Source organism: Salvelinus fontinalis, unplaced genomic scaffold, assembly GCF_029448725.1.
Source record: "Salvelinus fontinalis isolate EN_2023a unplaced genomic scaffold, ASM2944872v1 scaffold_0061, whole genome shotgun sequence".
Taxonomy (NCBI): Eukaryota; Metazoa; Chordata; class Actinopteri; order Salmoniformes; family Salmonidae; genus Salvelinus; species Salvelinus fontinalis.
Genome location: NW_026600270.1, coordinates 530977 through 550927, shown reverse-complemented (window position 1 = coordinate 550927; position 19951 = coordinate 530977). Strand labels below are relative to the sequence as shown.

At 40.5% G+C, this 19951-nt stretch overlaps 2 protein-coding genes across 2 annotated transcripts in view; one reads left to right on the top strand and one right to left on the bottom strand.

The window, feature by feature from the left end:
- LOC129842682 (zinc finger protein OZF-like) overlaps positions 1-19951 on the top strand; it is a 187224-nt gene that overhangs the window by 62777 nt on the left and 104496 nt on the right. The gene's annotated exons all lie outside the window — the stretch shown is intronic.
- On the bottom strand, positions 100-14934 carry LOC129842681 (zinc finger protein ZFP2-like). The gene is made up of 2 exons (XM_055911307.1): positions 14364-14934; positions 100-5977 (listed from the first exon to the last, which is right to left on the bottom strand). Exons 1-2 carry the CDS (start codon positions 14707-14709, stop codon positions 4485-4487), a joined length of 1839 nt encoding a protein of 612 aa, XP_055767282.1. The 5' UTR covers positions 14710-14934; the 3' UTR covers positions 100-4484.

Genomic DNA, 19951 nt, shown 5'->3' with positions numbered 1-19951 from the left:
CTATATAAAGTCCCACAGTTTACAGTGCAAGTGTCGTGGTAATTTCCTGTATTACTCAATAAAGAGAGAGAGAGAGAGCACACCACACACAAGTCAGAGTTAAATTATATATTCCATCTTTAATATATATACAAGCTTCACCAAAGCCCTTTAATGACTCTCAGATCAATTCAGTGTATATAAATGAATTCTCTGAGAGTGCTTACAAAACAATTATTAGTTTCATTTATAGCCAAGATACACCCCTCTCAACTTACAAAGAATCCTTTACCCGAAAGAGGAGTATCCTATCGCTAGACAGCATCAGCTATAAATCATCGTTCAGTTTGATCTCCCAAGACAAGGTTTAAATCTCATGCTTGATACTTCACTGTCTACCAAAACATTACCTCATCCAATGGCATATATCAATTGTCATTTCTAGATACTCCCAAACCTGGACAAACTCAAAATCAGACAGTGAGCCTCTTAGGTCAAATACTAGGTCAAGATAAGGGCAACCTCAGAGGGGAAATACAATGGTTCCAAACACTGCCAAACTCCTTCCCCCTATGAGAAAAGTAGGGAGTGACTGGCGTACAGACATTGTATGAGATAACTAACTGGTTCCCCAATTAATAACTCCATCACGTCACATGGTTTAGGAATAGTTACAGACACGTTCCCATAAGAAAACAACGTTCCCATAAGAAAACAACTGTCCTCCTCCCCTTCTGATATTCTACTTAGCACCAAATGGTTTAACATATACATTGACTTATGAAGACAAACCTGACCTCTCCCCTCTCTGGTACCAAGTTACCAATCCCTAGCTCAGAAGATTCTAATGACAAGTATCTCACAAGCAAAAACCAAGCCATGAGGTCAAAGGAATTGTCCGTAGAGCTCTGAGACAGAGCCCAAGTTACTAATCCCTAGCTCAGAAGATTCTAATGACAAGTATCTCACAAGCATATGATGAAAATAACATCTTATCTATCTATGTTACCTAGCTAAATCTGATTCTGCCACGACACACGTCAGAGCAAAAACCAAGCCATGAGGTCAAAGGAATTGTCCGTAGAGCTCTGAGACAAGAATGTGTTGAGGCACAGATCTGGAGAAAAGGTACCAAAAAATGTATGCAGCATTGAAGGTCCCCAAGAACACAGTGTCCGCCCTCATTCTTAACTGGAATAAGTTAGGAACCACCATTACTCTTCCTAGAGCTGGCCGCCCGGCCAAACGGAGAAATCGGGGGAGAAGGGCCTTGGTCAAGGAGGTGACCAAAAACTCGATGGTCACTCTGACAGAGCTCCAGAGTTCCTCTGTGGAGATGGGAGAACCTTCCAGAAGGACAATCATCTCTGCAGCACTTCAACAAATCAGGCCTTTATGGTAGAGACCAGACGGAAGCTACTCCTCAGTAAAAGGCACATGACAGCTCGCTTGGAGTTTGCCAAAAGGCACCTAAAGGACTCTAACCATGAGAAACAAGGTTCTCTGGTCTGATTAAACCAACTCTTTGGCCTGAATGTCATGTGTCATGTCTGGAGAAAATCGGTACCATCCCGGTGAAGCGGTGGTCATGGCAACATCATGCTGTGGAGATGTTTTTCAGCAGCAGTGCAAATTGTCCGCTGGTTTTTGTGTAATTTCTCACCCATTTTGGCAGTAGGAAAGTTAATTTCCCCTCAGGCACACACATTAGTTGATTGTTATTATGAAGGTCATTTGTATAGAATGTACTTTTCCCCACTCATTCACCGCATCTCTTTACATTGCTTATTTATATGTGGTGACCTGACTGCATCCAGACTGTCAAAGGCCCATCCTGGTAGATCTGAACCTAATTCAGCTTGGAGTGATCAGATGACAGAAGTCACATTTAGGTGCCAGGTGTAACTGAGGCCATAGATGCTCCATATCCATTACTTTGAGTGTTTTATATAATATGACTAAATGTGTTTCTGTGTTGCAGGGGCAGTCAAGAAATGGAACGGCAAGGCCACAGAACATGACATAAGCAGAGCTGTGGGAGACCACCTCAAGCCCCTGGTAGAGCCGGGGGTGGTGTTTACCACTCCACCACGCCTTCAGCAGGCTTGAAAAGTGGGATTGATACTGATTTTCATACTAAGATGGACCAAGAGTCTGTTGATTGGTCAGTCATTGGGTTCATTTCTTAAAATCAAATCAAGCTTATTTATACAGCACATTTCAGACATGGATGCAACACAATGGCTTCACAGGAGAAAACAATGAAAATAAACAGAAATATTTAGTGCACAAAAATAACAGGATAAAAAAAACAGAAGATTAACAACTGAAAGACCAATGAGCATTCAAAGGAAAGTCCATTGATTAAAACACTAATTGGATGCAATATCCAACCCAAAATATAAGCTTGTTTTTTAGGAGGGATTCTCAAAGACACTATGGGGGTGTCCACTGAAAGTTGACTAGTAACAACAACTGGGACCTAAAAGACACCACCCATGAGACCCACTAAATCTGCCCAAGAAGAGGCAAACAATATAAAAACCCACAACAAACTTAAAGACAGAAAGCAAACCAAAAAGCTGGAGCAACTAAAGGTGTTGACTCTCCACATCTATCAAGACAACTGGAGCACTGGGCCAGACACTCTTAAATAGAACCTGGACCAGCTCAGGTGAAACACCTTCCCACTAACGAGATGGACAAGCCAGCACAGGTGTAACACATACTGACTAACGAGGTGACACCAATCAGTGCGTCCTACGTGCTGACGAGCTATACGTGCTAAAGTCCAACCTCAAAACATAAATGGAAAAACCAAAGCCTGTAACACCTTCCCCCTTAAGACAACAAATATATCCTATATTTTTGATGGACAAATTCACTCACCACCAACAGAAAACAACTTCCATTTCACATTATAATCAACTACAATGCTTCACCTTCACCAATATATACATGGTGTCTACTGGCTGTCAACAATTAAAAACAAGAAAAAAACACTTATTACTAAATAATAAAATACATAATTTTTCACCCCAATTTTTCATTCTATAGAATCCTAAACTCCACTAGCTTCTAGAACTCTCTTCTTCCTAAAACTCACTAGCTTCTAGAACTCTCGTCTTCCTAAAACTCACTAGCTTCTAGAACTCTCGTCCACTTTTTATTTAACTGATGCAGGAAATGTAAAAAAAAATTGATCATAGACGATTGATTATTATTCTGCGTCCATATATATATATATATATATATATATATATATATATATATATATATATATATATATATATATTATTTCTTCACCTTTATTTAACTAGGCAAGTCAGCTAAGAACAAATTCTTATTTACAATGACGGCCTACCGGGGAACAGTGGGTTAACTGACTTGTTCGGGGGCAAAACGACATTTTTACCTTGTCAGCTCAGGGATTCGATCCAGCAACCTTTCGATTACTGGCCCAACGCTCTAACCACTATGCTACCTGAAAGTACATTGAAATGAAGTTGTTTTCAAGTAAAAAAAAAAAAAAAGACATGAAAATACATATTTTCAACTATCACTTTCAACCACAACTGAAAGAATACATCTTCTTTTCAAAGACATGTTGCTAGGTGGGATACCCCCAATGTCAAAACACAGTTTTAACGTGTCCAAATCAATAACCAATGTGCAGAAACAGTTTCTGATATATTGAAAACCTAAATATAAAATGTGCTATTTACACAAACATCTGCCACAATAATCATATTACTTGTATTTTTAAAACAAGCTCCTTATAAACTGCACAAGCACCAAAAACACTGTTGTTTTGACAAGTAGCAATAAATCACTGATATCGATTAGGGGGGAAATCAGGCTGTACGTGCTGTTGAAACTAACAACAACAAAAAAACATGGAAATGGGAGATATCTTTTAGCTCAATGGTTAGAGGACAACCTGCAGAAGACAGTCAGCTACATTTTGGAGTGATGCATTTAAATTTAGGGGTCGCTAAACAAAGGAACACAACACTTATTTGTCATAACTCATCAATATCATGTTGAAATCAATTGTGCCGAGAGGAGGGAGATGAGGTTGCACGTCCTGTTAAAACTAACAACTCAAAAACCACACGGAACCTGGGAATAATGTGAACATCCCTGGTTAGAGGACAATTTGTAGAAAACAGATTGCTACATTTTGAAGTGTTGCATTTTGATTCAAGTGGGTCACCAACATGGTAAGTGTAACACAGCTCTTTTTGTGTTATTCACTTTTTGTTAAATCTCATAAATAGTACTCTTCCAATTCAGAGCCTGGATTTTCCCCCTGAGGCTAATATCCATATCATGTTGAAATTAATAGAACAGGGGACAAACATTTAGGCTTCTACATTGTGACATCATTAAAATACTCCTACTATAACGTTAAAACATTCTACATTGTGACATCATTTCATTGATATCATGAAACAACTGCTTCATGTATTTTCTGATGTTTAGATCAGGGATCTTTTATCAGATTACCTCTGGTCAAAGCTATAAGGTTTCTCTCCTGTGTGTGTTCTCTGGTGCACTGTCAGATCTCCAGATAGACGAAAACTCTTCCCACATTGAACACAGCTATAAGGTTTCTCTCCAGTGTGTGTTCTCTGGTGCACTGTCAGATAGCTAGATTGAACAAAACTCTTCCCACATTGACCACAGCTATAAGGTTTATCTCCTGTGTGTGTTCTCTGGTGCACTGTCAGATAGCTAGATTGACAAAAACTTTTCCCACATTGATCACAGCTATACGGTTTCTTTCCTGTGTGTGTTCTCTGGTGCACTGTCAGAGAGCTAGATTGACTAAAACTCTTCCCACATTGATCACAGCTATAAGGTTTATCTCCTGTGTGTGTTCTCTGGTGTATAGTCAGATAGCCAGAAGTAGTAAAACTCTTCCCACATTGATCACAGCTATAAGGTGTCTCTCCTGTGTGTGTTCTCTGGTGTAATGTCAGATGGCCAGATCTAGTAAAACTCTTCCCACATTGATCACAGCTATACGGTTTCTCTCCTGTGTGTGTTCTCTGATGCACTGTCAGTTCACTAGATTGACAAAAACTCTTCCCACATTGACCACAGCTATAAGGTTTCTCTCCTGTGTGTGTTCTCTGGTGTAAAGTCAGAGAGCCAGATGTAGTAAAACTCTTCCCACATTGACCACAACTATAAGGTTTCTCTCCTGTGTGTGTTCTCTGGTGCACTGTCAGATCACTAGATTGACAAAAACTCTTCCCACATTGATCACAGCTATAAGGTTTCTCTCCTGTGTGTGTTCTCTGGTGCACTGTCAGTTCACTAGATTGACAAAAACTCTTCCCACATTGAACACAGCTATAAGGTTTCTCTCCTGTGTGTGTTCTCTGGTGTATAGTCAGACTGCTAGATGTAACAAAACTGCTCCCACATTCATCACAGCTATACGGTTTTTCTCCTGTGTGTGTTCTCTGGTGTATAGTCAGATTGCTAGATGTAAAAAAACTCTTCCCACATTGACCACAGCTATACGATTTCTCTCCTGTGTGTGTTCTCTGGTGCACTGTCAGAGAGCTAGATCGACCAAAACTCTTCCCACATTGACCACAGCTACAAGATTTCTCTCCAGTGTGTATTCTCTGGTGCACTGTCAGAGAGCCAGATGTAGTAAAACTTTTCCCACATTGATCACAGCAATAAGGTTTCTCTCCTGTGTGTGTTCTCTGGTGCACTGTCAGATCTCCAGATAGACGAAAACTCTTCCCACATTGAACACAGCTATAAGGTTTCTCTCCTGTGTGTGTTTTCTGATGAATTTTAATGCCTGATGAGGTGAATCTCTTCCCACAGTCAGAGCAGCAGTGAGTTCTCTTCCCTGTGGATCTCTGCTGGTGTTTCTTGAGGCGTTCTGATCTGGAGAGACTCTTCTCTGCCTCGTCAACATCATGAGGTTGTTGAGGCTCCCCAGAGGATCCACAATAGTCCCGTATCTCTCCTGTGTGAACAACAAAGTCAGATGATTAAAGGCCCACAACAGCGGAAATCCACTGTAAAAGGTGATGCCAACAGCGTAGCCATGATGTTGTACAACAATTGACATCTGTAATGAATGTAAAAATTATTTGACAATTGTCTTAAAATGAGCAAGAATAGTCATGTTTTAGTAGTAACATCGATGATTGTAGACTAGGAATAAGTTTTTCATGTTGTTGAAACTCTAAGCAGTGTGCCAGACGACTTTTGGTCTCCAATATAAGCCCCTTTCTGTGTTTAATAAAATTGCGGCACGAGGGCGATGCGCACACAATTTGATTGCAGAAACACCTCCCTGCTAATGAGGAAACCGATAGCAATGGATGTAGTATATCTGCTAATGAGGAAACCACAAGTTATGGATGTAGTATATCTGCCTGGAGCAAAAATGGTGAGCAAAGCTTTTAGTTTTTCACAATGTATTCTGAATGTGAATGGGGGAAAACTCAGGGGAGTAACCTCTATTTCCAGGTTGATTGTGAGTACATTTCACACTACTTTGGATTATAATTGTAAGGCTCGTTTGAATGTCCTGCTTAATATAAATGTTTGCTACAGTATTAAGAATTATGTGTAATTATTGAAGAACCGCGTTAAATAAAGGTGAAATACAAAGAAATCTTAACTTTATTAGCAACACCCAAATGTATACTGTCATTAACCAGGTAGGCCAGTTGAGAACAAGTTCTCATTTACATTTGGTCTCCAATATAGGCCCCTTTCTGTGTTTAATAAAACTGCGGCACAAGGGCGATGCGCACACAATTTGATTGCAGAAACACCTCACTGCTAATGAGGAAACTGATAGTAATGGATGTAGTATATCTGGAGCAAAAATGGTGAGCAAAGCTTTTAGTTTTTCACAATGTATTCTGAATGTGAATGGGGGAAAACTCAGGGTAGTAACCTCTATTTCCAGGTTGCTTATTAGTACATTTCACACTACTTTGGATTATAATTGTAAGGCTCGATTGAATGTCCTGCTTAATATTATGTTTAATATAATGTTTGCTACAGTATTAAGAACTGTGTTAATGACAGTATCCATTTGTTGTTGCTAATAAAGTTAAGATTTCTTTGTATTTCACCTTTTTTTAACCAGGTAGGCCAGTCGAGAACAAGTTCTCATTTACAACTGCGACCTGCCAAGATAAAGCAAGTGCAGTGAATGGGGGAAAACTCAGGGGAGTAACCTCAAACAAACGTACAGTCAATAACACAACAGAAAAATCTATATACAGTGTGTGCAAATGGAGTAAGGAGGTAAGGCAATAAATAGGCCATAGTAGCGAAGTAATTACAATTTAGCATATTAACACTGGAGTGATAGATGTGCAGATGATGATGTGCAAGTAGAGATACTGGTGTGAGCAAAAGAGAGAAAAAAAGTTAATAAAAACATGGGGATGAGGTAGTTGGATGGGCTATTTACAGATGGGCTGTGTACAGCTGCAGCGATCGGTAAGCTGCTCAGATAGCTGATGTTTAAAGTTAGTGAGGGAGATATATGTCTCCAACTTCAGCAATTTTTGCATTTCATTCCAGTCATTGGCAGCAGAGAACTGGAAGGAAAGGTGGCCAAAGTAGGTGTTGGCTTTGTGGATGACCAGTGAGATATACTTCCTGGAGCGCGTGCTATGGGTGGGTGTTGCTATGGTGACCAGTGATCTGAGTTAAGGCGGCCTAGCAAAGACTCATAGATGACCTGGAGCCAGTGGGTTTGGCGACGAATATGTAGCGAGGGCCAGCCGACGAGAGCAGTGGTATATGGGGCTTTTGTGACAAAACGGATGGCACTGTGATAGACTGCATCCAGTTTGCTGTGTAGAGTGTTGGAGGCTATTTTGAAAATGAAATCGCCGAAGTCAAGGATCGGTAGGATAGTCAGTTTTACGAGGGTATGTTTGGCAGTGTGAGTGAAGGAGGCTTTGTTGTGAAATAGGAAGCCAATTCTAGATTTCATTTTGGATTGGAAATGCTTCACTTCTTGCCACTAGGGGCGTGCCATTTCGACAGAGTACAAATTCGTTTCCAAATTAAACTGCCTCGTACTCAATTCTTGCTCGTACAATATGCATATTATTATTACTATTGGATAGAAAACACTCTCTAGTTTCTAAAACCGTTTGAATTATGTCTGTAAGTGAAACAGAACTAGACTTAGAGCAATTCTCCTATGAGGATTTGAAAATGGTGAAATCTGCTTGCTGTTCCCAGACCTGTGGATAACTCTGACTGTCTTCTATTGGTTGAGATGCACTGCATACGCCTTCCCCTGGTTGTTAGCGAATAGGGAGTCTTGAAATGGCGTCTCTACGTAGTTCCCAAAGTTTATAAATTGATTGGGAACGAGGTGGCTGATTCTTTCCACCTTCGCTCGGGCGCATTGAGGACCTGGGGACGTTCTTTTGGAACCATCGGTTATAGATCTCAGACATTTCCGGCTGTGTTTTAATTCGATATAGGTGTTGAAGACATCGTAATGTTGTTATTTTGAACCGAATTATTTCAGTTTATGTCAGTATATCGCGATTTTCGGGTATTTATTTCCTTGGCGCTGTAGGAATGTGGGTATCTCTCTCTTTCGTGCTAATGTTTACTGCTAATTGCAACTCTGAAGAGGACGTTCTCCAACCCTATCAACGATTCTTTTTGACAATGGACACCTTTCCCAAGATTCTGATGAGAGTTCATCGAAAAGTAAGAACTATTTATGCTGATAATACATTGTTCTGTTGAAAAATGTCAAATGCATAAGACGCCATTTCTTGCAGTGTAGCCGTGCGTTATCGCAGCCTGTATTGCGCAGTAAGGTTAATTTTAAAAATGTAATTCAGCGATTGCATTAAGAACTAATTTGTCTTTCAATTGCTGTCCAACCTGTATTTTTTAGTCAAGTTTTGGAATAGTTACTGATTAGATTAGGTGCCTCTTCAAAGATTTCTCCTGCCATTTTCTGGGCAGCTTGGCTACTTTTCTCATTGTATAACACGATTTGTGCCGCTAAATATGCTCTATATGCATTGTGTAATATGATGTTACAGGACTGTCATCTGAAGAATTCTGAGAAGGTTAGTGAAAAAATTAATATATTTGGTGGTTTATACGTTATTGCTATGTTTGGCTTGAATCAATGCTGTTGTAATGTTTGCTATTGTGCTAAGCTAATATAACGCTATATTGTGTTTTCGCTGTAAAACACTTAGAAAATCTGAAATATTGTCTTGATTCACAAGATCTGTGTCTTTCATCTGCTGCACGCTGTGTATTTTTAAGAAATGTTTTATGATGAGTAATTAGCTAATACACGATGGTCTCTGTAGTTATTCTAGTCGTTTTAGTGAGAGTTGTGATGGTGGCTGCAATGGTAAACTATGATTTATACCTGAAATATGCACATTTTTCTAACAAAACCTATGCTATACAATAAATATGTTATCAGACTGTCATCTGATGAGGTTGTTTCTTGGTTAGTGGCTATTTATATCTTTATTTGGTCGAATTTGTGATAGCTGCTGATGGAGTACAAAATGGTGGAGTATGGGAGTGGTGTCTTTTGCTAACGTGGTTAGCTAATAGATTTACATATTTTGTCTTCCCTGTAAAACATTTTAAAAATCAGAAATGATGGCTTTATTCACAAGATGTGTATCTTTCATTTGGTGTCTTGGACTTGTGATTTCATGAACATTTTATTATATGATATCCCTGTGGCTTTAGGCTAGGCTATGCTAGTCAGCTTTTGTGATGGGGGGGTTCCCGGATCCGGGTTTGGTAGGCGTTAGAGGTTAATATTAGTCTGGAAGGAGAGTTTATAGTCTAACCAGACACCTAGGTATTGTAGTTGTCCACATATTCAAAGTCAGAACCGTCCAGAGTAGTGATGCTAGTCGGGCGGGTGTGGGCAGCGATCGGTTGTTGATTGATCGGTTGCTCTTATCGGCTGTTGAGTCTGCTGATTAGAATACGGTGATTGACAGAGTCGAAAGACCTGGCCAGGTCGATGAAGACGGCTGCACAGTACTGTCTTTTATCGATGGCGGTTATGATATCGTTTAGTACCTTGAGCGAGGCTGAGGTGCACCCGTGACCAGCTCGGAAACTGGATTGCACAGCGGAGAAGGTACGGTGGGATTCGACATGGTCAGTGATCTGTTATACTTGGCTTTCGAAGACTTTAGAACGGCAGGGTAGAATAGATAAAGGTCTGTAGGTTTGGGTCTAGAGTGTCACATCCTTTGAACAGGGGAATGACCGCGGCAGCTGTACAATCTTTAGGAATCTCGGACGATACGAAAGAGAGGTTGAACAGACTATATATCTGTATATATATCTATATGTATATACTACACTGCTCAAAAAAATAAAGGGAACACTAAAATAACACATCCTAGATCTGAATGAATGAACTATTCTTATTAAATACTTGTTTCTTTACATAGTTGAATGTGCTGACAACAAAATCACACAAAAATTATCAATGGAAATCAAATTTATCAACCCATGGAGGTCTGGATTTGGAGTCACACTCAAAATTAAAGTGGAAAACTACACTACAGACTGATCCAACTTTGATGTAATGTCCTTAAAACAATTCAAAATGAGGCTCAGTAGTGTGTGTGGCCTCCGCGTGCCTGTATGACCTCCCTACAACACCTGGGCATGCTCCTGATGAGGTTGAGGTGGCGGATGGTCTCCTGAGGGATCTCCTCCCAGACCTGGACTGGCAGCAGGATGTTGAGGATATTGCAGGCAGCAGAACGTTCTCCACAGCGTCTCCAGACTCTGTCACGTCTGTCACATGTGCTCAGTGTGAACCTGTTTTCATCTGTGAAGAGCACAGGGCGCCAGTGGCGAATTTGCCAATCTTGGTGTTCTCTGGCAAATGCCAAACGTCCTGCACGGTGTTGGGCTGTAAGCACAACCCCCACCTGTGGACGTCGGGCCCTCATACCACCCTCATGGAGTCTGTTTCTGACCGTTTTGAGCAGACACATGCACATTTGTGGCCTGCTGGAGGTCATTTTGCAGGGCTCTGGCAGTGCTCCTCCTGCTCCTTCTTGCACAAAGGCGGAGGTAGCGGTCCTGCTGCTGGGTTGTTCCCCTCCTACGGCCTCCTCCATGTCTCCTGATGTACTGGCCTGTCTCCTGGTAGCGCCTCCATGCTCTGGACACTACGCTGACAGACACAGCAAACCTTCTTGCCACAACTCGCATTGATGTGCCATCCTGGATGAGCTGCACTACCTGAGTGTTACGTTCCCCAGTTTCTGTGTTGTGGTTTGTATTTGAGTGTGTGTGTGTTTCAGGAGATTGCTTCCTGAGTTCTCCCCAACCAGCTGATTGGTCGACTCAATGGCTAATTGATGATTGGAGAGCTGACCCCGCCCCCTCGTCAAGAAACAGCTGATTCTAATTACTATTGCCACCTGAAGATATAAAAGCCAGTGTTCTGTTCAGAAGAAAAATCATTAGAGAGAAGAGAAAAGAGAAAGAGAAAGAGAAAGAGAAAGAGAAAGAGAAAGAGAGAGAGAGAGAGAGAGAGAGAGTTAAAGACTTAAAGGGGGTTAAAGACTTAAAGACATGTAAAAAAAAATAGATATAATTTTTTACATATCTTAGATATAAGAAAGACACTTCAGAACAAACTTCCTTTAGATGTTCTGGGGGAAACAATGTTACTATGGTTACTGTTGTTCCATGTTGTGAATGTTATCCAATGTGTTACTATGGTTACTCTTGTTCCATGTTGTGAATGTTATCCAATGTGTTACTATGGTTACTGTTATTCCATGCTGTGAATGTTATCCAATGTGTTACTATGGTTACTGTTGTTCCATGTTGTGAATGTTATCCAATGTGTTACTATGGTTACTGTTGTTCCATGCTGTGAATGTTATCCAATGTGTTACTATGGTTACTGTTGTTCCATGCTGTGAATGTTATCCAATGTGTTACTATGGTTACTGTTGTTCCATGCTGTGAATGTTATCCAATGTGTTACTATGGTTACTGTTGTTCCATGTTGTGAATGTTATCCAATGTGTTACTATGGTTACTGTTGTTCCATGTTGTGAATGTTATCCAATGTGTTACTATGGTTACTGTTGTTCCATGCTGTGAATGTTATCCAATGTGTTACTATGGTTACTGGTGTTCCATGTTGTGAATATTATCCAATGTGTTACTATGGTTACTGTTGTTCCATGTTGTGAATGTTATCCAATGTGTTACTATGGGTTATAGCAGTATGGACAAATATTTTTTGTTGATACTTCCACGGGTCTTACAATTCAAAATCAAATAGAAAAATGATCCTTGGTATAACCTTATAAAACAGTACAATACAGGGGAAGCCCTTCATGCTGTTTAAATCTTAAAACAATTCCATATAGCTTAGAAGAACCTCCCCCCCAGACAGGTCTTAGACTGTAATGGGTTAAAACTATCTGAAACTTACATTACTCTGAGACTAGTTATCCTGGGATCTAACATTACTCTGAGACTAGTTATCCTGGGATCTAACATTACTCCGAGACTAGTTATCCTGGGATCTTACATTACTCTGAGACTAGTTATCCTGGGGAATAGTTTTAATACATTTGCAAAAAATCTAAACCTATTTTTGATTTGGCATTAAGGGGTATTGTGATTGCATTATGGGGTATTGTGATGGCATTATGGGGTATTGTGATGGCATTATGGGGTATTGTGTGTGATTGATGAGGATTTAAAAAATAATAATCAATTTTAGAATAATGGGATGCACCGATATATCATTTTTGGCCAATATTTTCCTTGCCCCAAAAACGATACCGATAACCGATATTTAAATTTTTAGCGGCCTTTTAACATTCTAGTACAATTAAAAAGTTAAACACACACACGGACGCAGCGGTCTAAGTAACTGCATCTCAGTGCAAGAGGTGTCACTACAGTCCCTGGTTCCAATCCAGGCTGTATCACATCAGGCCGTGATTGGGAGACTCATAGTAGTTGTCTGTTATTGGTGTAGAGGGAACGACAAAGGAGATGGATCCCACATGTGGATAGGAAGACATAAATTATCATTATTACTGGAAAATATTCATTTAAAATCCAGGAATTGAACAACTTTAGCTCTCTAGGTCAAGCCAGTGGGTTACAGTAGGTTGTATCTCTCTAGGTCATGCCAGTAGGTTACAGTAGGTTGTATCTCTCTAGGTCATGCCAGTAGGTTACAGTAGGTTGTATCTCTCTAGGTCATGCCAGTAGGTTACAGTAGGTTGTATCTCTCTAGGTCATGCCCGTAGGTTACAGTAGGTTGTACCTCTCTAGGTCATGCCAGTAGGTTACAGTACACTACAGTAGGTTGTATCTCTCTAGGTCATGCCCGTAGGTTACAGTAGGTTGTAACTCCAGGTCAAGCCAGTATGCTACAGTAGGTTGTATCTCTCTAGGTCATGCCAGTAGACTACAGTAGGTTGTAACTCTCTAGGTCATGCCAGTATGCTACAGTAGGTTGTAACTCTCTAGGTCATGCCAGTAGACTACAGTAGGTTGTAACTCTCTAGGTCATGCCAGTAGGTTACAGTAGGTTGTATCTCTCTAGGTCATGCCAGTAGGTTACAGTAGGTTGTAACTCTCTAGGTCATGCCAGTAGGCTACAGTAGGTTGTATCCAAGTAAAACAATTATCAATCCAATGTGGAAAGAAGTTTCGTAATGATTAAGTTGTGGACACGTGACGTACCGACAACTTTGATAAAAACACTATAGGACTTGTCTCCAGATCGCTATGCATATTCATGCTAGTAGCTTAGCATCTCTCTCCATTGAATACAGGCGGTGCATATTCAAGCTAGTAGCTTAGCATCTCTCTCCATTGAATACAGGCGGTTGACGACAAAAACCCTCATAGAATATAAACAATAGATTACAATAATAAGATGTATCCACCAATCCAAAGAAAGGGTAGGCGGGAGATAGACAACCCGCAGTGCCGCTTTGTGGACAACGACTCCCCTTGTTAGGGCGGAGAGACATCTTGTCAGTATATCCATAATCTTTGGTGTAGCCAACCCAACTCTCACATGGCACTATTGGGGGGAACGGTGTGTAGTAAAACATCACTACATTAAAATCGCTACATGCCGTGCCCCCCAGTCTGCGGTCAGCAGATAGACCCTTCTCAAATATATATGTTAAGTCACTTTTTGGAAACGGAACAGAGAAAACAAGGGGTAGCTTGTTCTCTACGTCGTCTGATTCTAGACATATCAGTCATCATCCTGGGCACTCCGTTGAAGAGGTATTGACGAGCCAACTCTGAATATCCAAAGTAAAAAACACATTTAAGGCGGTACTTACTGGTGTTACTCAGATCTCCTTTCTCCTCCTCTTCATCTTTCAATGTGACAGTAATCTCCCCTTCCTTCTTCATTCCAAAAACTGCATCCGCCTCTTTCTCTTCATCCTCTTCTTTAACTGTAACATCTTCCTCCTCTTTCACTCTGAACGCGTCTTCCTCTTCTTTCACTGAAACGTCTATCTCTTCTTCTTTCACTGTAACAGCCTCACCCTCTACTTCTTGTTTTACTGTGATGTCGTCTTCTTCCTTCTCCTCTTTCACGACAATGTTCAGCCCCAGAGCTTCTTTCTCCGTCCAGCAGATCACCTCTTCTTTAACAAGAGGGGAGATGTTTAGGGAGCTCATGTTCGGGGATGTTAGCTAGCTAGCTATCATTAGCGACTAGGCTAGTGCTAATTTAACCAGCCAGCTACTATAGTTGACTAATACAAAATAACGTAATATTAAATTAAATAGGTTAACAAGTAGATACGACCTACGTGTGTCTAACACACAGTAGCTAATATACACCGAAAGCGTATAAATAGCTTGAATCTTTCTGCTATGTTGGCTAGCAAGCTACCGGGGTGGTTGACGAGCTGTTTATGAAGAACCGTCCACTAGATTATACGTCACGCTTGCAGCGTCGCCTGAAAGACGCACATCGCCGTCTGCTGACTGGAGGGGAAACGCAGTTGAGGATCATATTTTATTTTCAGACAAAGATTATTTTAAATGATTTTAATTAAATAATACTATTATATTGAGACATACAAAGACAGGAATGTGTTGATTGGTTAGTGCGAATAAAAAATGTTTACCACAGCATATTTAAGGCAGTTTCATTAAGTTATACTACATCTAAATTAGCAGCTAGCTACTGTAGGTCTATACTGCTCCTACATGGTGTAACAATACATCATATAGATGTATATAATGAACAGACTTGGTCTATACTGCTCCTACATGGTGTAACAATACATCATATAGATGTATATAATGAACAGACTAGGTCTATACTGCTCCTACATGGTGTAACAATACATCATGTATATGTATATAATGAACAGACTAGGTCTATACTGCTCCTACATGGTGTACCAATACATCATATAGATGTATATAATGAACAGACTAGGTCCATACTGCTCCTACATGGTGTAACAGTACATCATGTAGATGTATATAATGAACAGACTAGGTCCATACTGCTCCTACATGGTGTAACAATACATCATGTAGATGTATATAATGAACAGACTAGGTCTATACTGCTCCTACATGGTGTAACAATACATCATGTAGATGTATATAATGAACAGACTAGGTCTATACTACTCCTACATGGTGTAACAATACATCATGTAGATGTATATAATGAACAGACTAGGTCTATACTGCTCCTACATGGTGTAACAATACATCATGTAGATGTATATAATGAACAGACTAGGTCTATACTACTCCTACATTATTATGTATTATTATGTGTTATTTTTTTCTCCTTTATTTAACCAGGTCGGCCAGTTGAGAACAAGTTCTCATTTACAACTGCAACCTGGCCAAGATAAAGCAAAGCAGTTCGACAAAAACAACAACACAGAGTTACACATAAACAAACATTCAGTCAACAACACAATAGAAGATCGAGAATATATTTTTATGTTTAGAAATATTGTGAAACACGATCATTCCACTATTAATGCAGATATTATGGACATTTTATTTAAAACATGTAATTACATTTTAATTGTATCTCCTTTAATTCAGACCCATAATGTATTTGCTATAATGTGTGCCATTGCCTGGCTATTAAAAGGGACCTGTGAGTATTTGTGCCTCAGAAATGTTTGGTCACATGGAATCAAGTGGTCACTAGATGTCTACGGTATCAAATAGATTGATAGTTGGTGGTGTTGGGAGTGTCCAGTGTGTTGATTTAACGGTAATAATGTCAAAATTCCACTTTTAACAACCATCAGAATTGGTTAAAAAAAGGTTATGCCTGAGTGGCACAGCGATCTAAGGTACTAGATCACAGTGTTAGAGGCGTCACTATAGACCCGAGTGGTACAGCAGTCTAAGGTACTAGATCACAGAGTTAGAGGCGTCACTATAGACCCGAGTGGTGCAGCAGTCTAAGGTACTGTATCACAGTGTTAGAGGTGTCACTATAGACCTGAGTGGTGCAGCAGTCTAAGGTACTAGATCACAGTGTTAGAGGTGTCACTATAGACCCGAGTGGTACAGCAGTCTAAGGTACTAGATCACAGAGTTAGAGGCGTCACTATAGACCCGAGTGGTGCAGCAGTCTAAGGTACTGTATCACAGTGTTAGAGGTGTCACTATAGACCCGAGTGGCACAGCGATCTAAAGAACTAGATCACAGTGTTAGAGGTGTCACTATAGACCCGAGTGGTGCAGCGGTCTAAGGTACTGCATGGCAGTGCTAGAGGCGTCACTAGAGGCGTCACCCGGGTTCGATCCCGGGCTGTACCACAACCTGCCGTGATCGGGAGTTCCATAGGGCGGCACACAATTGGCCAAGCGTCGCCCGGTGTTTCCTCCTACACATTGGTGCAGCTGGCTTCCGGGTTAAGCGGGCGGGTGTTAAGAAGCGCGGTTTGACGGGTCATGTTTCAGAGGACGCGTGACTCGACCTTCGCCTCCTGAGCCCGTTGGGGAGTTGCAGCGATGAGACAAGATCCACATTGGGGAGAAAAAACGGGGGTAAAATTATTATTATTATTTTTTTAGATGACAACAAACAAAGGTTGCATCCCAACGTGGCAATAAACAGTAGGCAAAGTGACCAGGACAAAATGAACTCAAACGTTTTACCATTTTACCCTCCATTTACAACAACGTCACTGAGCACCATCACTGTCTTTCCTTCGTGGATCTCCTGCATGTTTACATATCTGGCATTACTCATCTCATATGTATATACTGTACTCTATCCTATTCTACTGTATCTTAGTCTATGCATTACTCATCTCATATGTATATACTGTACTCTATCCTATTCTACTGTATCGTAGTCTATGTATTACTCATCTCATATACTGTATTCTATCCTATTCTACTGTATCTTAGTCTGTGTATTACTCATCTCATATGTATATACTGTATTCTATCCTATTCTACTGTATCTTAGTCTATGTATTACTCATCTTATATGTATATACTGTATTCTATCCTATTCTACTGTATCTTAGTCTATGTATTACTCATCTCATATGTATATACTGTATTCTATCCTATTCTACTGTATCGTAGTCTATGTATTACTCATCTCATATACTGTATTCTATCCTATTCTACTGTGTCTTAGTCTATGTATTACTTATCTCATGTGTATATACTGTATTCTATCCTATTCTACTGTATCTGTCTTTGCCGCTCTGATATTGCGTGTCCATATATTTATATATATGAGTCACTGGCTTACTGGTGCTCTTCCATGCCGTCCCTAAGAGGGGTGCGTCACTTGAGTGGGTTGAGTCACTGACGTGGTCTTCCTGTCTGGGTTGGCGCCTTGTCTCAGGATGGTAAGTTGGTGGTTGAAGATATCTAGTGGTGTGGGGACTGTGCTTTGGCAAAGTGGGTGGGGTTATATCCTGCCTGTTTGGCCCTGTCTGGGGGTATCATCGGATGGGGCCACAGTGTCTCCTGAACCCTCCTGTCTCAGCCTCTAGTATTTATGCTGCAGTAGTTTGTGTCGGGGGGCTAGGGGCAGTCTGTTATATCTGGACTATTTCTCCTGTCTTATCCGGTGTCCTGTGTGAATTTAAGTATGCTCTCTCTAATTCTCTCTTTCTTTCTCTCTCTCGGAGAACCTGAGCCCTAGGACCATGCCTCAGGACTACCTGGCAAGATGACTCCTTTCTCTCTCTCGGAGGACCTGAGCCCTAGGACCATGCCTCAGGACTACCTGGCATGATGACTCCTTGCTGTCCCCTGGCCGTGCTGCTGCTCCAGTTTCAACTGTTCTGCCTGCGGCTATGGAACCCTGACCTGTTCACCTGACATGCTGCCTGTCCCAGACCTGTAGTTTTCAACTCTCTAGAGACAGCAGGAGCATTTACTCCTGAGGTGCTGACCTGTTGCACCCTCAACAACTACTGTGATTATTATTATTTGACCATGCTGGTCATTTATGAACATCTTGGTCATGTTCTGTTATAATCTCCACCCGGCACAGCCAGAAGAGGACTGGCCACCCCTCATAGCCTGGTTCCTCTCTAGGTTTCTTCCTAGGTTCTGGCCTTTCTAGGGAGTTTTTCCAAGCCACCGTGCTTCTACACCTGCATTGCTTGCTGTTTGGGGTTTTAGGCTGGGTTTCTATACAGGACTTTGAGATATCAGCTGATGTAAGAAGGGCTATATAAAATAAACGAGGGCTATATATAATATACTTGATTTGATTTGACTAACGAGGTGACACCAATCAGTGCGTCCTATGTGCTAACGAGCTAGACGTGCTATACGTGCTAACGAGCTAGACGTGCTAAACGTGCTAACGAGCTATACGTGCTAAACGTGCTAACGAGCTATACGTGATCAAGTCCAACCTCAAAACATAAATGGAAAAACCAAAGCCTGTAACACTTTTCCCCTTAAGAAAACAAATATATATTATGTTTTTGTTGGACAAGTTTGCTCACCACTAACAGAAAACAACTTCCATTTCACATTATAAATCAACTACAATGCTTCTACAATATAAACACAGTGTCTACTGGCTGTCAACAATTAAAAACAAGAAAAAACACGTATTTCTAAATAATAATATACCATCGTATTATTTTTTAAATCCTTTTTCTTTCAATAGAATCCTAAAACTAACTAGCTTCTAGAACTCTTGTCCCCTTGGAACGAGCCCCCCCCCCCCCAAAAAAGACTAATCTCCAATATGGAAAAAAGTGCAGTCAAAATAAATTGTGATCCATGGCAACGCACTGGCTAAACGCAAAACTTGTTGACTGCCCACCCTTGAGACAATCAGCAACCAACTCCTGCAATATCCGTAGTAACTTTCCACCTTACTTCTCTCTCTCTTTTCAGGGTTCACTCGATAGGCATGTTGTTGGATCGGGGCCCAGTCCCCAATGTCATGCATTTGGGTTGGCACATCTGGGAATGAACCCTGATATTCTAAAAGCAGGGCAACACTGTCAATATAATTGTACCCAAAAAATGGTCAGCTGGTTGCATAAATAATTATGATTACTAAATGTTACATAAATTGTAAATATGAAAATCAAAACCAAATGTACACCCCTTTGTTAATATGTATTGGCAATAGTTAAAACATAATAAAACATGTATATTTTGTCAGGCTGGATGTTTGAAATATGAGGTGATTTGAGTCATGCTTCTTCAGTAGTGGAATAAAGACAATTAGCATTTTAATGTTGTCAAGAAATACTGGAGTGATATCAGATTGTTAATAAAATTGATTAATACAATTTATTATACTGCTTTCATGTGTGTATATAGACAAACATCTGCAACAATTATCATCGAACATGTATTTTTTTAAGCAAGCAGCTTTTTCAACTTGTAGAAAACATCTGGCTACATTTTGAAGTCCTGCATTTTGATT

Coding starts and splice junctions, on each gene's coding strand:
- LOC129842681 (XM_055911307.1), bottom strand. CDS start 14,709: ATGAGCTCCCTAAACATCTCCCCTCTTGTTAAAGAAGAGGTGATCTGC. Junction 5,978..14,363: donor AGGAGATCTGAGTAACACCA/GTAAGTACCGCC, acceptor TTGTTCACACAG/GAGAGATACGGGACTATTGT.